Genomic DNA, 20260 nt, shown 5'->3' on the forward strand with positions numbered 1-20260 from the left:
TTCTTCTTGTTTTGCATACCCTTTCTTGGGTATTTTGTATGAACCTTTGTGGTTCTTGTGAGTGAACATTGTATATGAACTGTCGTGGTTCTTGTGAGAGATCTTTGGTGTGTTTCATTTGAAGATTCGATTGTTGGTCTCGTCTTCTTAGAGTATCTTTGCCTTTTTGGTTGGTGATGTGTGTTGAGGGAGGGAGGGAGGGAGAGGGAGGGGGGGGGTGTTATGTAGATTTTAGCCCTTTGTATTAAATTAGGAGCATTCATCTGGCTTAAAATTAGCATACCACCCTTAAGGTGGTGTAGCCTTACTGAAATTTTGTGGCAACTTTTATAGCAAAAAAGTCACTGCTACTTTTATCAAATTAGAATTACTAAACTAAACTTACGTTGTTTCTGAAAATGTTATTTGACTTGACTTTTTTGTTGGTTTGAATGCGATTTTTCACACGTATTAGTGTTTGGCTATGGTGCGGCTACTGCCCTTGATTTGCTGTTTGACATTGGTGGCAGCTCCTGTGTGTCAAGCATTACATTAGAATTGTCTTGGCAAGAATAAACTGTAAGTGTACTTGTGGCTTTCAGCCTTCTACTTGTGTTACAGTCTGTCACATGGACATGGGCAGGATAAGGAATTAAGAAGAGCACATGACATGAAATGGCAACTTTGTGAAAATAGGACATGGGGATATTTTTATATACATTTTTAAAAAAAAAGTACAGTTCTTGATTTCCTTCATGTATATCATGTGTATCTGATCTTAGGACTTCCAAGGAGATATCTGATCTGGAGGGAGAGCTACTGTCTATCAGGAATCTTCTTTCTACCCAAGCAGGTTTTATTCATGCTTTGGCTGAAGGTGTGAACATCAATTCCTTATCTACTCGATTTGATGGTTTGGCATCAGATAGCCTTTCTGATTTCGAGGAAGGACAGCCTTCAGATATTGAAAAATGGGCTGCTGAGCTTCCTGATATCCTTGATGTTTTATTGGCGGAGAGGAGAATAGATGACACTTTGGTTGCTCTGGATGAAGGTGAAAAGGTAGCTACAGAAGCACAAAAGAAGATGACCTTGAGCCTATCATCTCTTTCATCATTACAGACTGCTATATCTGAACATAGAATGAAGTTAGCAAATCAACTTGCAGAAGCTGCATGCCAGCCTTCTACACGGGGTGTTGAGCTTCGTTCAGCAGTTTCAGCTCTTAAAAGACTTGGAGATGGGCCTCGTGCACATACTTTGCTACTCAATGCTCATTACCAAAGGCTTCTTTACAATATGCAAAGTCTACGGCCATCAAGCACCTCATATGGAGGAGCATATACTGCAGCTCTTTCACAGCTAGTATTTTCTGCCATTGCTCAAGCTGCTAATGATTCTTTGGCTGTCTTTGGAGAGGAGTCAGCATATGCATCGGAGCTTGTTATATGGTCTAGTAAGCAGACTGAGGCTTTTGCTCTTCTTGTGAAGAGGCATGCATTAGCTTCATCAGCAGCTGCCGGAGGATTGAGAGCTGCTGCTGAATGTGTTCAAATTGCATTGGGTCACTGTTCTCTTCTAGAAGCTCATGGATTAACACTTTGTCCTGTTCTGTTGAAGCTCTTCAGGCCCAGTGTTGAGCAAGCATTAGAAGCTAACCTTAAGAGAATTGAGGAGAGCACTGCTGCCTTTGCTGCTGTGGATGATTGGATGCTCACGCATGAACCGCTTAGTACTCATCCTCGATCATCTACTGTTGCTGTTGGTAGTGGTGTTGCTTTCCAGCCCAAGCTTTCAAGCAGTGCGCATCGGTTCAATTCAATGGTTCAGGTGTTCCATCTTTGCTTTTTGGTGAATTTTGTGATAGAATAAATAAAATATTTTGCAGCCATTTTACAACCATTCACTTTTTTCCATACTTGTCATTTTGTCTTCTTGAATTATATAAAGATTCTTTATTGGAGTAAGTTGATTTTTGTTGCAGTTTTACATCATCATTGTCACTTTTTGTTTTTTTGGGTTCTACTGAAATCTAATTTCCCATTGCCCTGTTGTAAGACAGCTAGTATTCTGAAAGTGTGAGAACTAATAATTTGACAGTCATGACAAGTAGTTAATTTTTTGAGTTATTGGTATTGCTTCTTAGTTTATAAAAGAGCAGAAATAATTTGCCTAGAATCATCAAGTTTTTTACACCTCATAATTGTGTTTATTTTACATGAGACTGGCTATCCCGTGAGTGGATTTATCAGTCAATATTTGACCCATGTATGTTCTGGTCAGACACTTTGAAGCTTGTTGTCTTTTCTCCTCCCTTTATGAGACTATTCATCATTTCCAACTTTCTCCTCTTCAGGTTTATTTATCCCTTCCGCTTGCTCCCTTAATTTTACTGAAACATATTGCTTAGAAATATTTGTGTTAAAATGACTGCTTGTGTTTACACTCAAACACCTTCTGTGTTTACGAGCATTCATGAATCTATAACTATGCCTCTTCTTTTAGTCTTTTGTATGTAGCAGCTATCCATGGTATTCTTGTCTATGCATTCTTGACCTTTTATTGTGTTCCTGCAGGATTTCTTTGAAGACGTGGCTCCACTGCTCAGCATGCAGTTAAACAATACAACATTAGAAGGGCTTTTTCAAGTATTTGAGTCATATGTGAACTTGCTAATAAATGCTTTGCCTGGATCCATAGAAGATGATGGAGAAGGATCTGGGAATAAAATCGTTAGAATGGCTGATACTGAGTCCCAACAAATAGCTTTATTAGCCAATGCTTCACTATTAGCTGATGAACTCCTTCCACGTGCTGCCATGAAGCTTGCTCCATCTTATCAGGCAAGTGCTAAGGATGATACACGGAGGAGAGCTTCTGAAAGGCAGAGCCGGCTTCCTGAACAGAGAGAATGGAAAAAGCGGCTGCAACGTTCTGTAGACAGATTGCGTGACAGTTTCTGTAGACAACATGCTCTTGATCTTATTTTCACAGAAGATGGCGACACTCATTTGAGTGCTGAACTGTATATCAGCTTGGATGGATATGTAGATGAGCCTGATTGGTCTCCATCTCCAATCTTTCAGGTAATTCTCAAATTCACATAGCTTCTGTAAATCTCCCTGCAACAGAACGTATAATGCATTTATTTTTTTCTTTTGAAAGTATGGAAAACATTTCATTAATATCTCATAAGAAACAGTCTACAAAGCAGAAGTCGGCAAGGAGTCAACTTTTAGATCATTTTACAGGTTCGGAAAAGATTTGTAGATTGGGTGAAGCCATTGTATAATTCATTAATTAATGCTCTTGATCATTCAGAATATGAAGAGTTAATTTCTTAGTATCTTGGTTACTTTTCTCCTTAAAGATCCATCTCATCAAAGATGCACATGTTGAAGACAAAGCAGGCATTATGCAATCTACAGATCTCCTTTTCTTTGAATGATTTGAGAAGGTAAATTGCAGTAGTTTTACATTTTCTTTGGTTTTTTCTTTTTGAGGATACATGATGATGTAATATTTTTAGGATAAGGAGTGGCCAAAAATGTCAACTTTTCAGATGCCACATCTCTTTAACATTTTATGTAACATTTAAGACTGGAAGAGTGACAACAAGAAGGCAAAAAAGTTACACAAACCTATATGACAAGAATCTGCATTCTGCAACCATGAAAAGAACCCCCTATTCTTGGACATCTGATGAAAATAAGCATCACTGTATCAGTTTCTCTGATTGCATAGCACGACATTGAAGAATGCCCATTATGTAATTTGTTTGTTTAATCATTTGCAGTATCATTTTTTATGCTTGGATTGTATCTATTTATTTCCATTCTAGTTATAATTTGCATAATCGTATCACCTTATACGCTGATAACAGTGCTCTATCCGTGTTTGTGGTGTATGTGGGGGAACCACATCAGAGGTCAATGGTTTTTGAAGAAGTTTTTTTATTCTTTCTCATGGAGTTTCTTGGATGATGCCCATAACCAAGTTAGGATGCTAGACCAGTTGACTAATGAATCAAGACCCTCACAAAATGTCCGGCTCTGTAGTGGTTGGGACCTTAGATTTCCACAAGATATCCTCCACAATTTTAGATGTTTAACGCATAAATTCATGGTTTCAAAAAAATTGTCTTCATATGCAGCTAAATTACACTATTTGGCCATATGCTGGAAATCACAATGAGGCTTATTCAACTCTAATCAAAACATTTATAAATTTTGGATGAGTTGTAGTTTCACAACCCAAAACTTTACTGGTATGAAAATAGATACATATAGAAAAGTCAGAGAATTGGAAAGAATGAACCTAGCCTAACTCTTATTCTTTTCTCTGATGTTTGAACAAAATGCCAACATATCTAACATCTGCTGCTTGAACCTTTTTACATTCCTTTTAGAAACTGCTGCTTTGGACTTTCTTTGATTCAGATCCCTTTCTCTGATAAGTTGTGTAAGGTGATCTGAGAGAAACCTTTGCTTTTACCATAGCTTTAAAGTCCAATGACTCTTGATTTGACCCGACATTGGTTGGTCCTTGACTTGGCCAAGTCATGACAATTTCATATTTTATATAAAATATGTAAACATATGTATATAGCATGATTGATATATATTGTATTACTAATATATCATATGCATAAATGTATATGAAGTAATAATGTAATATTTTTATATGTTTATTACATATTATATTATATATATGTAATAATACTATATAATATATATATACACATTATATATATATATATATATATATATATATATATAGAGAGAGAGAGAGAGAGAGAGATTACATTCTATATATAAATTATATGTATTGTACATGACACATAATATACATGTATGTGTTCAAGGATACACACACACATATATCTGTGGTTGTGTGGGTGGGGGGTTAATGTTTGCTACTCTCATGGGTAACCCCTAGTAAAAAACTGTAGTAATTTTTAATTTTTAATATTTTTTACACATCTAACCCTCCAGATCTGTCACACGGACTCGGCTAGGGAGGCGCTGCACCCGAGTCGACACGCCACGACACGGGTGCGGCTTCGGACACGGCTCGGACTCGGTCAACGCCGAATTGGACTCGATCAAAGAGTCGAGGCCGAGTCCGTCCTTGTTTTGGACTCGGTCAACGTTGACCGAGTCCAAAAATGTCTATTTGTATGGTGAAAAAACTAATTTTTTTTTTTTTTTTATATTTTGTATTTAAAAAAATATATAAAAAAGACTGTATATATATAAGACATTCGAATCATTGCATCATTTTCATATGCATTCATAATTTTTATAAACAATAAGTTAAATCACATTTGACCATTCCAACGTGAAACACACGCACATACCTTATAAGTAATTTAGTTAGATATTCATGATGAATCATGATACATATGTGTGATATATTTACTCAGACAATCATTTGCAATGAAACTATTAGGCATAATGTATCATTCACCTAATAAGTAAAAACTAGTCATTTGTAGGCGTGATGTGTCATTCGCACATACGCTAACATAAGCGTCACAATCATAACTTCATATTAAGATCTAAAATCAATAAGGATCTGATTATCATATCTGAGTTCAATATATAATCATGCTATAATAGAAAAGCCAAATCTATAGATTCATAATTGACTATCTCTATCAACTCAGAAGATTATCACAATTCATCATAACATTTCATTTATTCATAATAAAGATTTACAAAATCTACGCCGGATTACTTGGTCTGGGAAATGCACAACCTCACAAGGAGTTACCGCCCTAGACGGATGGTCTGCTTGGTCTTGGACAATGCACTTCCTCACAGGAATATACCGTCTTCGCGGGCTACCCGCTCTTGAACAATGCACTTCCTCATAGAGACTTACTGCTCTAGCCGGATCACCTGATCTGGTCATGCACACCCTCACAGAGAATCCTTTGGGAACAGTTCCTCAACGGGTACCATATTCAGTGAAAACTATTGTGATACACGCATCAATACAATTGACCACTCTCAGGGTCGATAGCCATCAACACAGGCATAAGCATGTATATAATCAAAGCATCACACCATACATCACTTCATATGACATTAAAATTATAAAATCACACATTTAACCAATAAGGCTTCATGAACCAAAGTTTACTATTGAACTTAAACATTTATCGCATGCATTCATAATTTCATTTCACGTGGCATTTAAATCATATCATACATAAGCATATTATTCTACGCATCATATCATCGCCACAAAGAACATTTCCCTTCGTAAATTGAACCTCAAAGCATGTGTAATCAAAACATGAGTTCTATGATGCATACGTGAACATGCACATTTCATAACACGAAGCAACTAAACCTCAATATACATAACTCCTACGTAGTTCGAGATTTGTACACACGATAAAAGTCATATGCATTTTTCACCACATGAATCGATATATCACCTTAGATATAATTGTGTAAGGGTTAGTCAAAATCTCATTGACCATCCTACCGTACATCATACGCATATATTTCTCAAGCAAACAAGACATACAAGTTCAAAACAATTTATAACATTCGCATGCTTTCTTCTATACAAGAATAAATGAGTCCATTATATGATAAAACAATATATATAACATTCACAGTATGCATCGAACACGACTTATACATATTCATAGTAGTTATATGTGCACCATGTATCAAATTCATACAAACACACAAAGCAACATAGTATGCGCAAACCAAAGTATGATGACACACATTGCGTACATATTATACATTCATAAGTGCACAAGCATTCAAACCCACACACAGGTGTACCTACAACAAACACACTCCATATTCCGCTAACTACAATCATGACAAGCATGATCTCCGAACTACGATCACAAGAGTCCTAAATATTCACAACTAAGTGAAGTCTGTGAGCATAACTTGTATTTGTAATTCATTTAGATATTCAGTGCAACATACACAATTAGTGCCTTAACATGCTCTCTATAAGTTCAGTTAAGGTATCTTACCTTAATAATGTGAAGAACAATGAATCAAAACTCAAAAGACCGAGGAGTTTCGAAGTCTGCAAAGACCGCTACCCAAGCAATACAACGAACCCTTCTTGTGCGATCGCATATGCCAAAAACTCAAAAAATGCCAATTATAACAAGATTAACCAAAAATAGCAAATTACCCAATAAATCATTACCAAGAGCCAAATAACACACAAATACACTCCAATAATTTACCAACTCTATCAAAAATATATTTAAATATAATATATATATATAAATAGTGACTTATAGCCCAAAATAGTTCTATAAATGCAAATTATACCTTGATTGGCTTCAATGAATAAATGAATATGTAATAAATAAATAAATGAAATTAAAAAGCTAGAAACACATTTCTAATTTGGAGATAAAAAAATAAGTTATTTATTTATTAATAATCCTTAAAAATTACGGGTTTTGAAGGGGTATGAGTTGGGGTCGTTACAGGTTTGGTATCAGAGCCACCACAAAGACTTACACTTTTATCATATTTTTAGTGTTAAATTTTTTATTTTTGGTATGTGAGCTCTGTCCGGAAGCATCAGCAAGTCGTGCCTCGTACTCCAGAGCAGTCTTCTTCACTGGTAAGGCTATTTAATATTTTTATTCAAAGCATGTGAACTCTGTATGATTGATTGCAATCATAGTTTAAATTTTCATTTGGTGTGAATTTAAAAGTCTTAGTGTGAATGGTTTTTATCATGAAATCTCTCTACTTCTGCCAATTGGCGGGAGCACCAGTGGAAGACGAAGCACCCCTGCGTGAATACATCTACGTAAGAGGGAAAATACGTGTCCAGGAACTCCTTCTGGAATACCTCCCAGGGAATCACATCCATATCGGCTAACTTCACCCTTCGCAGGGTGTCCCACCACTTTTTGGCATCACCCTTCAGACGGTACGTGCCAGAAGGTGTCTTCCTGTCCTCGGGGACATGTATGACATCAAACGCTCTCTCAATCTTCTCGACCCAGCTCTCGGCTGCCTCTGGGTCGGCCTTGCCTGCAAAAGTTGGCGGGTCTAACTTGAAGAACCTTTCGAAGGAAACACCGCCCACATTCGAAACAACGTCGACAGGAGGGTCACAGGCAGTTGCCTGCACAGCCTGCGCCGTTTTCATGGCCTATGCCGCCTGCAGTGCCTGAGCCGTCTGCGTTGCCTGAGCCGTCATGGTCTCGGTCAGGGTGTGAATGACTTTCATCATGAAATCTCTCTGCTCCTGCCAATTGGCGGGAGCACCAGTGGAAGACGAAGCACCCTTGCGTAAATACAACATCTGCTACACACATATTTATCGCACAAAGTTAGACCCTTACCGATCCTATCCCCTTGGGGTTGATCACGAACAATTCATACAATCACACTAAGACTTTTAAATTCACACCAAATGAAAATTTAAACTATGATTGCAACAAATCATACAAAGTTCACATGCTTTGAATAAAAATATTAAATAGCCTTACCAGTGAAGAAGACTGCTCTGGAGTAAGAGGCACGACTTGCTGATGCTTCCGGACAGGGCTCACATACCAAAAATAAAAAATTTAACACTAAAAAGATGATTAAAGTGTAAGTCTTTGTGGTGGCTCTGATACCAAACCTGGAACGACCCCAACTCATACCCCTTGAAAATACCATTTTTTTTTTAAGTTGCGAAAATATTCCCAAAGATCCAGGGCATTTACAGTTCTATTCACAATTGGATAACCACACACCACAGTAGAGCTTACACTTATCATCTATACCAAACCAAACCACATTATTCATTTATTTGAAAGAAAGAATGTTTAAGTAATAATTGTAAAAGACATATCAGAGTTATTTAAACGACATAAAAGTAAATAATAAAAAAAAAACTGAGCCACGCTGTCCCTCTGTGAACCGTCTAGCAAGAATGTAATACTCGTAACTCTCCCAAGAGCCAGTCACTTCACTGATCGCCTGCGGCTGCGAAAAACCATAGAAGTAGGGTGTCAAAACCGAAATCCTGAGCAGAGGTTCCTCTAATGAAACAAATGAGCTAAAAAACATAGATAAGATTTCATGCAAAAATTTAGAAGAACGCAATTATGATAATTTCATAATTCAATTAAGCATTTATGCAACAAGGAGCATTTATTAAGCATGAGGGAACATTTAAGCAATAACAATGATCACAATTTAAGTAAGACATTTAACAGACATTAGAGATTAAACATCATGCACCAACCAACATGTAACAATTAAGGGAACAGATAACATATGCATGACAGGAATATACATGATTTACGTGCAATGCTTGAACACATCATTATATTTCATTAAAGTTTTATTTTTTCATATGCATGCCCTATTAAATGCATATAATTTAAGTTTCTTTTTTTAATTACCATTGCCCGCGGGTACACCAAACGAGTAAAATCTCCGATGTCAAGTTAGGTTCTCAGGGTAGCTTTGGTTCCAAACTTAGCCCTCAACCGAAACAACCTTCGAAACATTAGACCACCTATCTAATGTCGGGAACACCCCACAACCACAAGTGTCATTTCGTTGGTATACCAAAACAACAACTGTGCACACCATTCCCAGGTAAAGTGGCAAACTCTCCCTAAAACTGAGGCCAGGAGAAAAAACCTCAATATCGGGTTCAGGAGACAAAAGTAAAGCCCACGGAGTTTTTGTATCCTCACAGTCTCTCCAAGACCGAATCTCTAAGATCTCCATTATCCAGATGGGAGATCCCAGAACGTATATTACACAGTTGTTAATTATTATTATTTTATTAAGAGCCAATTATTGAGTTTTACAATTCAACATACAAAAACAAAGGCAAAAACTCGCATCTACCCTTGCAAGAACCATCACGGGACTCCCGCCCGTGGAAAACACAGAGAACAGTGCAATTCAGAGTAAAATATTTATGTGATTTTTGTGATGCATTCAAAATTAATAACGGAGCAACCCACAGCCCGAGGCCACCCAATCCTAGATCATTCATTTCAATCATCTATGCACCATATGCAAAAACCATAACAATGTGCAATATACGCAATGATATTAACACAATTCCACATGCACGATCTTTCATACAAATTTAGGAATGTGCATGATCTTCCATGCTCATATGCATGTGTTCACCATCCCAGGTGCAAGTACTTCCTTTCACATTTATATGACAGATCTTTTAATATCAAAATTGCCAATTATCAAGCTAAGCACATAGTTGGGTTGAGCACATACTGTGGTATTCTTACATTGTAGAAACTGCACAAATTCATATATGTGTTAAGATGCAAAAAATGCACAGATTCAGAGTTTTGACATGGACCTTAACAAATAAAAATGTAATTTCTATCATGGATCCTCACAGAAATTTAATTTCTATTAACAAACTTATTACCTATGATCATTCAGCCATTGTATTTAACAATTCAGAAAGTATGCAGCTTAATCGACACATATTAACATTGAACTAACACCCTGTATATCCTGGACATGTTTATACACTGTCATGTGAAAGCCCAAAATTTCTTTGCGTATGCTATGGCTTGAGTGTGAACATTTCAGAACATAGGGTAGTATAACCGTGGAATCATACTCCGAACATGGAATAGTTTGAGTATTCAACTATCAAAATCAGCGATCTTTTAACAGGGAATAATTCAAAATATACTTGACGCCTTTTGTTCAGCCACTCTAAGGTAAAAAATCAAGAAACTATTATTAGATAGTAAAAATGTGTGGTATAGTATGGATGTAGTATCCCGCATTGGATTGCCACTAGCCCATGAACCATTCAGCAGGAAATTAGATAGGTAGTAGATACTGTAACCCCGCTTCAGTCGATCTAATGGGTGTCCCAATGTATTTAGGTGGAACCACACATGACTGCTCTCATGGCGGAGTTTGATATATTACCGATAGTACAAGCTACAAAAGTTGAACATTACAGTGGCAATACAAATTAAGCAACATATGTTCAAAGATCAAAAGATGCAGTCCCAGTTGAAAAAGATGAATTTTATCAATGGATAACAAGAAACAAGGATTTCCCAAGTCTAAGATATGTAACTAAACTGTTTTATTTCCCTATACATGATCAACAAGCTCAAGTTTAGACAGCAAGCTGGAAATTTCAAAACCATGAGACCTCTAGTTGCTATCTCGAACATCAAACACTATTATAACGAGAAAGTCGTGTGAGGGTTCCTAAGCATGATTGATGGTGGAAAAGCAATAAATAAAGCATATTCAAAAGTATACATTAATGAAGTACTGCTGTTGCAGGTAGAAACACACTGGCTTTAAAAATATAGAATCTTGTCAAGCTTCAGTTTGAGAAAAAACCATCAAACTTATACAAAATTTGAAGTTTGTTGTATCATATAAATACAACAGTATAATTCTAGAACCATCTATGAGATTAAAAATACTAGATGAGGTTATATAGTTTAGTCTATATGTATATTAATACCCACAGTTTAGGTTATATATAAAAAAACCACCACCACCACCACCACAACAACAACAACAACTACGCCTTCATCCCAAAACAATTGAGGTCAGCGATATGAACCAAAAAAGAAAATCATTCTGGGTCTTCCACATGAATCCTTCTCCTCCAATCATTTCTATCCTATGCCATGTCCTTGGTGAGGTTCAAAGCATTCATATCCTTTCCTATCACCTCCATCCATGTCTTCCTAGGCCTACCCCGACCTCTTTTAACTAATATATTTTCCCATTTCTCCATCCTTCTAACTGGAGCATCATTAGGCCTTCGCCGAATATGTCCAAACCACCGTAAACGAGTCTCTCTCATCTTATTTTCAATGGGTGCAACACCTACCTTCTTACGTGTCTCCTCGTTCCGAATCTTATCTTTTATTGTATTTCCACACATCCATCTCTGCATACGCATCTCAGCTACACTCATTTTTTGAATATGATGTCTCTTGGCAGCCCAACATTCCGTACCATATAGTAAAGCGGGCCTAATAGTCGTCCTATAAAACTTTCCCTTCAACCGCAATGACATTCTACGATCGCACAACACTCCAGTTGCACTTTTCCATTTCATTCACCCAATCTTTATCCTATGATTTACATCTCCATCAATTTCTCCATACTTTTGAATGATAGATCCCAAATATTTGAAACAATCATCCACCGATATTTCTTGCTCAACAAGCTTTACTACACTCCCATCATTACTTCGTTGCTTACTAAACCGACATTCCATGTATTCTGTCTTACTCTTACTCAACTTAAAACCTCTTGCTTCCAATGTCTGTCTCCATAATTCTAACTTAGCATTAACCCCAGCTCTAGACTCATCAATCAAAACAATATTATCAGCAAACAACATACACCACGACACATTTTCTTGAATTGATCTCTTTAGCTTATCCATCACTATAACAAATAGGAGAGGGCTTAGAGCAGATCCTTGATGTAACCCTACCGTTATAGGAAAATTGGTTGTCACCCCTCCACAAGTGCGGACATTGGTTACTACTCCTTCATACATATCCTTAATTATACTAATGTACTTGAGAGAAACACCTTTCTTCATCATTGTCCACCAGAGATCGTCCCTAGGTACTCTATCGTATGCCTTCTCCAAATCAATAAAAACCATATGCAAATCTTTTTTCCTCTCTCTATTTCTCTCAATAAGTTGTCTAAGAAGATGCATAGCTTCTATAGTTGATCTTCCACCATAGGGATATGACCCCATTTAAAACAAAATTCCATAACTACATCTAATTAAACCTCTTTTGGTGTCGTTTCACACATAAGAGCACGAATATGCATAAAAATTTTTATAGTTTCAATACCGATCTCCCCAAAACCGATATGTGTTAAATGAGAAAACAAAAACTCTGTACATGGCACGCTTGTTGAACCCAGATTCTACCTTTTTATTTTTAACTCACTCGAATGGGCTGAGCAGTTTCTTATATGATACTTGAGACAAGCACTCCACTGAACCATAGAAAAACCCATAGTAGAATAAAAAATTTCAAACAAAAACTTTTCCAACAGCAACACAGTGCATGCTTGACATCGATACATATGCAAAAACACATAAACCCTACATCAGTACTCACGCAAGACACAGAGAACCCCCTGTAATCCGAAAACAAAAATTTCTCTTTTTTTTTTCTGTAGCGTCAGCCACAAAGAAAACCACGACCAAGAAACTCGATTTGGGTTTCCTTGGTAGTCTAAATCATGCAAGAAAACCCCACCCATAATCAATACATTACTCAAATCACAAGAGGGAACCCGTACCTCAGATCGGCAATCAGAGACTGCTGTCGCGAAAGGAGGGTCGACCGACACTGGTGCTACTGCTGCCGCGCGCGAAAATGAGGGAGAAGAGAACGAGAGTCAGAGGGTGTGAAGTAGAGGGAGACGAGAGCAAAGGTGGGGAGGAAGAGCACGGGAGGCCCTTTGTAGAAAGGGGGTCTCCCGAAAAGGAAGGAGTTTACCTTCCATCTTCCGGCGGCCGCTTACACCCCCTCCCCCCTTTTGCGATTTTGGGGTTTTCTTCTGTGTTAGGGTTCATTCAGAACCCTAACTCTTTATTTTTATCGGGCAACCCGTATCGGGTTGCCTTTGAGTTTTTATCTCTTTTTTTTTCATTTGTTTCACAGGGCACGGTCCGGGTCTAAGACCGAGGTCCAGGTCCAACCGGGGTTTTGGGCCCGCACCACCCATGCGATATGGATCCATGGGTTGGATCCGAATGGATCCCTTAATATAATTACGTCCATTTATATATATATATATATTTTCCACTTATTTTCTTTTTCTTAAATGTATATATAAGATATTATACTTAAATAAGTAAATATCTTGGATCCAGAATGTGGATCCTAGGCTTATTTACGTATTTTATCTACAAAAAAAATTCTAATTAATTCCCCAAAAAATGCGGTTATTACACTACTATAGTCTCTTGTCCCCATTATGGGACAAATTATCTATTCTCAAACCTAAATGGGAAGGTTGGACAATAAAAATAAGGCAAAAACTAATTGAGAAGGAGAATCTTTTCTTGTTTGTGCTTAGGCCTGAGTTTGAGCAAGTGAGATCCTCTCTTCTCCATAAAACCACCTCGCCTTTTATTAGTGAGACACTTGTCGAAGTATGCCATGAGGAAAAAAGACTCGACATGAACAAGGCAAGTGAAGAAGTTCTTGCTCTGTCAAGACCTGACAATAATGTGAGGTCATGTAGCCCTCTTCATTTCGAGAAAAGGTATAATGGAGGTGGAAGGAAGATTATTTGCCACCATTGCAATGAATCGAGGCACATGAAACCAGAATGCTCTAAACTCAAACAAAAGGTGATCTCGATGAGTGAAAACACTTCCAAAAAAGAGGAAACAAGCAAAAGAGGAAGCGATGTTAAGGACTTGTCAATCACTTAATTGGTGGAGGCTCTTCAACATCCAAAGGCCACTCTATCTACTTTCAATGTCACTGTGTCAATCTTCTTCCCCTCTTGGATCTTGGATTCAGAAGCCTCGTTTTCCATGACACCAAATGAGTCTACTTTATGATTGAACAAATTCATATTTCTCATGTGTTTCTACCGTCGATGAAACCTCTTTAAATGTCAAAAGTATAAGAAATTTAAAGATTTTTTTAAAGAATTCAATTTTTTTGGTGTCAAATGTTACTCATTCCAAAACTAAACTTAAATCTTTTCTCGGTTTCTCAAATGTCGGATTATGGGTGTGAGGTCTTCTCATATAAGGCTTGTTGGGTGCAGATAGGGAAGCTGATTGGGCAAGACCATAGAAGGAGATCTCTAGATTCTCTACTATATGGACTTTCTTGATCTCCCAAAAGAATCTTTTTGTAACTATGCCCAATAAATAGACTTAGTTCTTTGGCATAAAAGATTAGGTTACCCAAGTATCTCCAAATTGTCACTTTTTCCTTTTTTGCAAAAATATTATAAGGCAAAATATTTTGTTTGCAATGATTGTATACTTGAAAAAATGAAGATGCTTCCTTTTGGATCTAGAACTTTTGTGTCAAATGAACCTTTTGAATTGGTGCATTCGGATGTGTGGTGACGGATTTTTGTTACGTCAAAAGGAGGCAAAAAGAGGATTCTTGTATTATGTTACTTTTATAGATGATTATAGTACATATACTCTATGTAATCAAAAGTGCTAGGCAGTGGACCCCTAAGAATCCTAGGCGGGACTAGGCGGATTAGTCGGTACCTTGATTAAGAAATAAAAAAATATAAAAAATATGCAAATGAATTGCTAAAATTAGTAACAAACATGTATGCAACATAAAAACTATCAACAATAAGCAATAAACCAAAAAACACATGTCGAACATTACAAAACCTGCCCAAATATTAAAAATAATTGAATAAGCAAAGCAAACAACTATCAACAAATGCCAAATAATTTTAAAATAATATAAATTCTTAAAATAAAGTACTAAAACTAACAACAAAGATGTATCCAACATAAAATTAATCAACGACAAATGTACAAAGCATAAGGTATTGCTACCATCAAGCGTAGTAAACATGTTATATTTACAAAACTTGTCCAAATATTATTAAGACTAAGAACAAAGATGTATCCAACATAAAATTAATGAACAAATGCACAAAGTACAAAATTCCACTATCGTGAAGCATAGCCGCATAATAAATCTGTTATATTACAAAACCTGACAAAAAATTAAGACACATGTACATATAAACAAACACACATAATAATTCAATGTCACATCTACATATACAAACACATAACAAATTAATTAAAAAAAAACAAAAAATGCACATAACAAGTTGCAAGGTACCAATTTTCCCACCTAGGCAAGGACCGACTAGGCGCCCAGTCAGTGCTTAGGCAAGAAAATTAGTACCCATGAAGGGGGAAAACTAGGAATCCGACCGATTCCTAGTTTTTCCTTCGACTAGCCAGACTAGACGCCTTTGACTACATAGGATATACTTGGATTTACTTAGATTCAAATCCAATGCTTTTGCATGTTTTAAAGATTTTCATAATTTAGTTAAAAATCAATTCAAAACCTTTCGCTCTGATTTAGGGGGAAAATGTCTTTCAAATGAATTTCATACTTATTTGAAGACTCATGGGATTATACATCAAAAATCTTGTGCTAGAACACCTCAACAAAATGGAATTGCCGAAAGAAAACATCTGTCGTATTGTTGAAACTACTAGAACTTTGCTTATTTCAAAGGGATTTCCAATTTTTTTTTGGGCTGAAGCTAGTCTTACCATGATATATTTAATAAATAAAATGCCTTCACCAAATTAATAGCTTTTTAAAATTAGTTTGGATTTGAAAAGATTAAGGGTGTTTAGATGCAAGTGTTTTGTACTTATTGAAAAACATGACAAACTCTCTTAATGCCATAAAGTGTATTTGTTGGATATGTTGATAACCAAAAAGGCTATAAATGCTACAATTTGAAAAATGATAAGCTCTATGTTTCTAGGAATGTTACATTTCTTAAAAGAGAAAAAAGATTTGATGTTCAAAAATCCAAGGAAGATCTTGGGTATGCTTTCTTGTTTGATTTATTACCTAAATATAATGCTAAGGTTGTGGATTATGATACTAGTGAGAATGTTGGTGATAATGCTTCTAATGATATTGATGATAATCTAGAACCTATTCATGAGTCAAATGTTGATAAAGAACCTACTTGAGAACTTCAATGTTACTCTCGATGTGATAGTGGGGATCATCCATGTGCTTTTGATAAATATAACTAATTCCTTGAGATAAAAGAACCTAGTGTTAATAGATCTGAACGGATCTCTAGACCCTCAAACGGGTTAGTCTCCTATGAGTATTTTTCACCCAATTTTAGATCTTGTCTTATAGTTATACATTCATATAATGAACATTCAAATTATAGGAAGACCATAAAAGAATGAGTTGAAGCTATGAACTTAGAACTAGACATAAAGCTAATACTTGAAAAATTCAACCACTACCAAAGGAAAAGAAGGCTATACGATGTAGGTCGGTATTTAAAGTAAATATCGAAAGTGATGGATCATTAGAAAAATACAAAGCTAGGCTAGTTATAAAATGATATTCCTAAGAATATTGTATAGATTACGAAAAAAACCTTTGCTCTAGTTGCCTCTATGACTAATGTTAGGACTCTCATTGCAATAATGTCTATTGAGAATTTACCTATATACCAATTAGATGTTAAAAATGTCTTTCTAAATAGAAATTTGAATGAAGAAGTTTACATGGATCTTTCTCTCGGTCTGAACATTGAGAAGGGTATAGTTCTTCGTCTTCGCAAAACCTTGTATGGGCTTAAACAAGCCCCAAGGCATGGTATGATAGGTTTAATAGAACTATGTTGGATTTTGGTTGTAGTTCATGTTATACTGACACTGCTTTTTTTGTAAGTCCCATATGTTTTACTTTTGTTATACTACTATATGTCGATGATATGATCATCATTGAGAGTGATAAGAAAGCGGTTGAAGAAATCAAATTTATACTTAAAGAGACTTTTGCTATGACTGATCTCATTTTTTTGAGATATTTCTTAGGTATTGAAGTAGCTTATTCACCAAGAGGATACATTTTGTCTCAAATGAGGTTTGCAACTGATATTGTTGCTCGCTCGAAAATCATAGATGATAAACATGCTTACACCAGAAGTCGTTAATGCCAAGATGAGAGCTGAAGATGAGATTCGATTGGATGATCCAACACCTTATCAACAACTTATTAGATCATTAACTTATTTGTCCATTACTTGATCATACATTGCACACGCAATGCATATTGCAAATTAATTTCAGCATGCACCAACCTTTGTGCACATGAATGTCGTGTTGCAAATAATCAGATATATAAAGAATTTTTATCCAAAGGGATTTTATTATCTTCATCCTCATCTTTAAATCTTATTGCTTATATTGATTCTGATTGGGGTGAAAATCCAAATAACTGATACTCAACTACTGGTCTCTATGTGTTCCTAGGTGATTATCTTATATCGTGACAATGTAAAAAACAACAGAAGATATCGTTATCTTCCACGAAAGTTGAATATAGAGATGATTACGACATCAACTGAGGTCATGTGGTTGCGGTCTCTACTTAGAGATATGGGAGTTGATGTTTCAGAACCTTCAAAGTTGTGTTGTAATAACAAGAATGCCATATACATTGCTAGCAATCGTACGTTTCATGAACGGACCAAGCACATCGAGATTGACTGCCTTTATGTTAAGGAAGAACACTTGAAAGGGACTATTGATTTGCCTTTTGTACCATAAGAGTATCAAATCACATATTTTTTCACTAAATCCCTCCCTTTACCACAATTTCTCTTAGCAAAATTTTGGTGATCTCACCGTAAGTTTGAGTTGTTAAAATGTAAAATGTAACATATCTAATATATATATAATAATAATATTATATTATATTATTATTATATATTTATATTTATTTTTCTTTTCTTTTCCTTTTTGTATTTTTATTTTTATCTAGTTCGTTTAGAACTAGATACCACATCCTAGTCAAGTTCCAACTAGGACTTGACTAAGGATATAGTCCTTGGACCTAGTCCAACGACTATATTTAGAGCCGTTGGACTAGGTCCAACGACTCTTAAGGAGAGCTCTAAAAGAGCTCTCCTTTACCACTCTCCCACTTGTATAAATAGGGGTGTTCCCCCTCCATTGTATTCATTACTTTTTAAGCATATCTTGTTAGAAATAAAGATTTATTATTTTTATTGTGTTCTTCCATTTATAACCTTTCATGGGTTGTGTTTGAGGTATTTCCAATAGATACTCTTTGAGAGTTTCTCGTGCTTTTGTGGAAGACCACCATTTCATTACATGGTATAAAAGCCTTAAAGACCTTAGATCTTGAAGAATTTTTGTCTTGTTTTTCGTGCCTCATTTGCAAATGGTGTTTTATCCTCTTGTTCGTGACTCAAGAGACTTTTTTTAAAGAAGGAAAGCATTTAGAGGAAGCTTGGATATGAAATTTTGTGTTTGTACTCATTCTTCTCCTCTTATCTTTCTCTTTATCTCTTTTTTCTTCTCTAATCTATTATCTCTTTTTCTCACCCTTATAAAAGATGGATAACAATGATAAGATCACCATCATACCCATAAAATTAAATGACACCAACTATGTGATGTAGGCTTTAATCATAAAGCACCACATTTGGGGAAAAGGGTTGTGGGGTAAAGTGGATGGTTCCGATTCGGAACCGAAACTAATTCTCACAAAAATTGAGAATGACAAAGAAGTACCTCTCACATGAGAGAAGAATAAGGCGTTGACAACCTATGAGAAAAAATGGAAAGAGTGAAGGATAGGTCTCACCAAAATTATGTCATGACTAATTATTAGCATTGTCATTAAGAAATGCTCTAGCCTTGCTAAATTTGAGCATGCCGATAAAGCTTGAGAATATCTTAGAAATATGTATTCCCTTAAAGATATTGCACATGTGTGCAATTTGCACGACAAAGTCCGAACGATGACTCAAAAGGATAAAACTATTAGGGAATATTACAATGAGTTATCCAAATCTTCGGAGAAATTGACTCTTCTTGAGCCAAAATGACATTGTTCCGAAGATATCGAGATTCGCCAAAAGCAACTCAATATGAAACATTTTTATTAATTTATAAACGGTTTAAGACCGGATATTGAGTCGACCAAATCAACTCTTTTACATCGAGGAAAGGTTTCCTGTATCATTGATAATATAAAGGAACTGATTATGAAGAAAAAAAGACTTGGGAAGAATACTCCAAAACTTGAAGATGATTCCGTTTTAGCTGTGTCTAAACCGGGTAGCTATGTGTGTACTTATAGGCCACCTCATTTTGGTAGACAAAATGGTGATTTTAACAAAAGAAAAGTCATTTGCCACCATTGTCATGATCCGGGGCACTATAGGCCTCAATGTCCTAAGCTAAAAAGAAGAGGAGAGAAGAAAAGAAAGTTGCATCTGTCGCACCGAAATCAAAAGATCAAGATGCACTGGTATCTATGATCCAATTAATGGAGATTCTTTAACTTTTTCTCAAAGGAGCATCCTCCTCAACTGAGGCCTCGACTGGAGCAGCTGTTTTATCATTCTACGATCTCGATAACTTTCCTTGTTTTCTTGACTCTGATGCTTCTTTTCATATAACCCAAAATGTTAATAGCTTATTCGAATGTCTTAAAAATAACTTAAGT

General features: G+C 36.1%; 1 protein-coding gene across 1 annotated transcript in view; it reads left to right on the forward strand.

Annotated features, from left to right (window-relative positions):
- LOC149829642 (exocyst complex component EXO84B-like) overlaps positions 1-18330 on the forward strand; it is a 32236-nt gene extending 13906 nt beyond the window's left edge. Inside the window, exons 4-6 of the mRNA XM_090015216.1 lie at positions 762-1809; positions 2556-3065; positions 18034-18330. Coding sequence (XP_089871342.1) covers positions 762-1809; positions 2556-3065; positions 18034-18330 — 1855 coding nt within the window. The remainder of the gene's footprint in view (positions 1-761; positions 1810-2555; positions 3066-18033) is intronic.
- The last annotated feature ends 1930 nt before the right edge of the window (positions 18331-20260 follow it).

This window comes from Nuphar pumila, chromosome 8, assembly GCF_984573655.1.
Source record: "Nuphar pumila chromosome 8, dmNupPumi1.hap1.1, whole genome shotgun sequence".
NCBI classification, from domain to species: domain Eukaryota; kingdom Viridiplantae; phylum Streptophyta; class Magnoliopsida; order Nymphaeales; family Nymphaeaceae; genus Nuphar; species Nuphar pumila.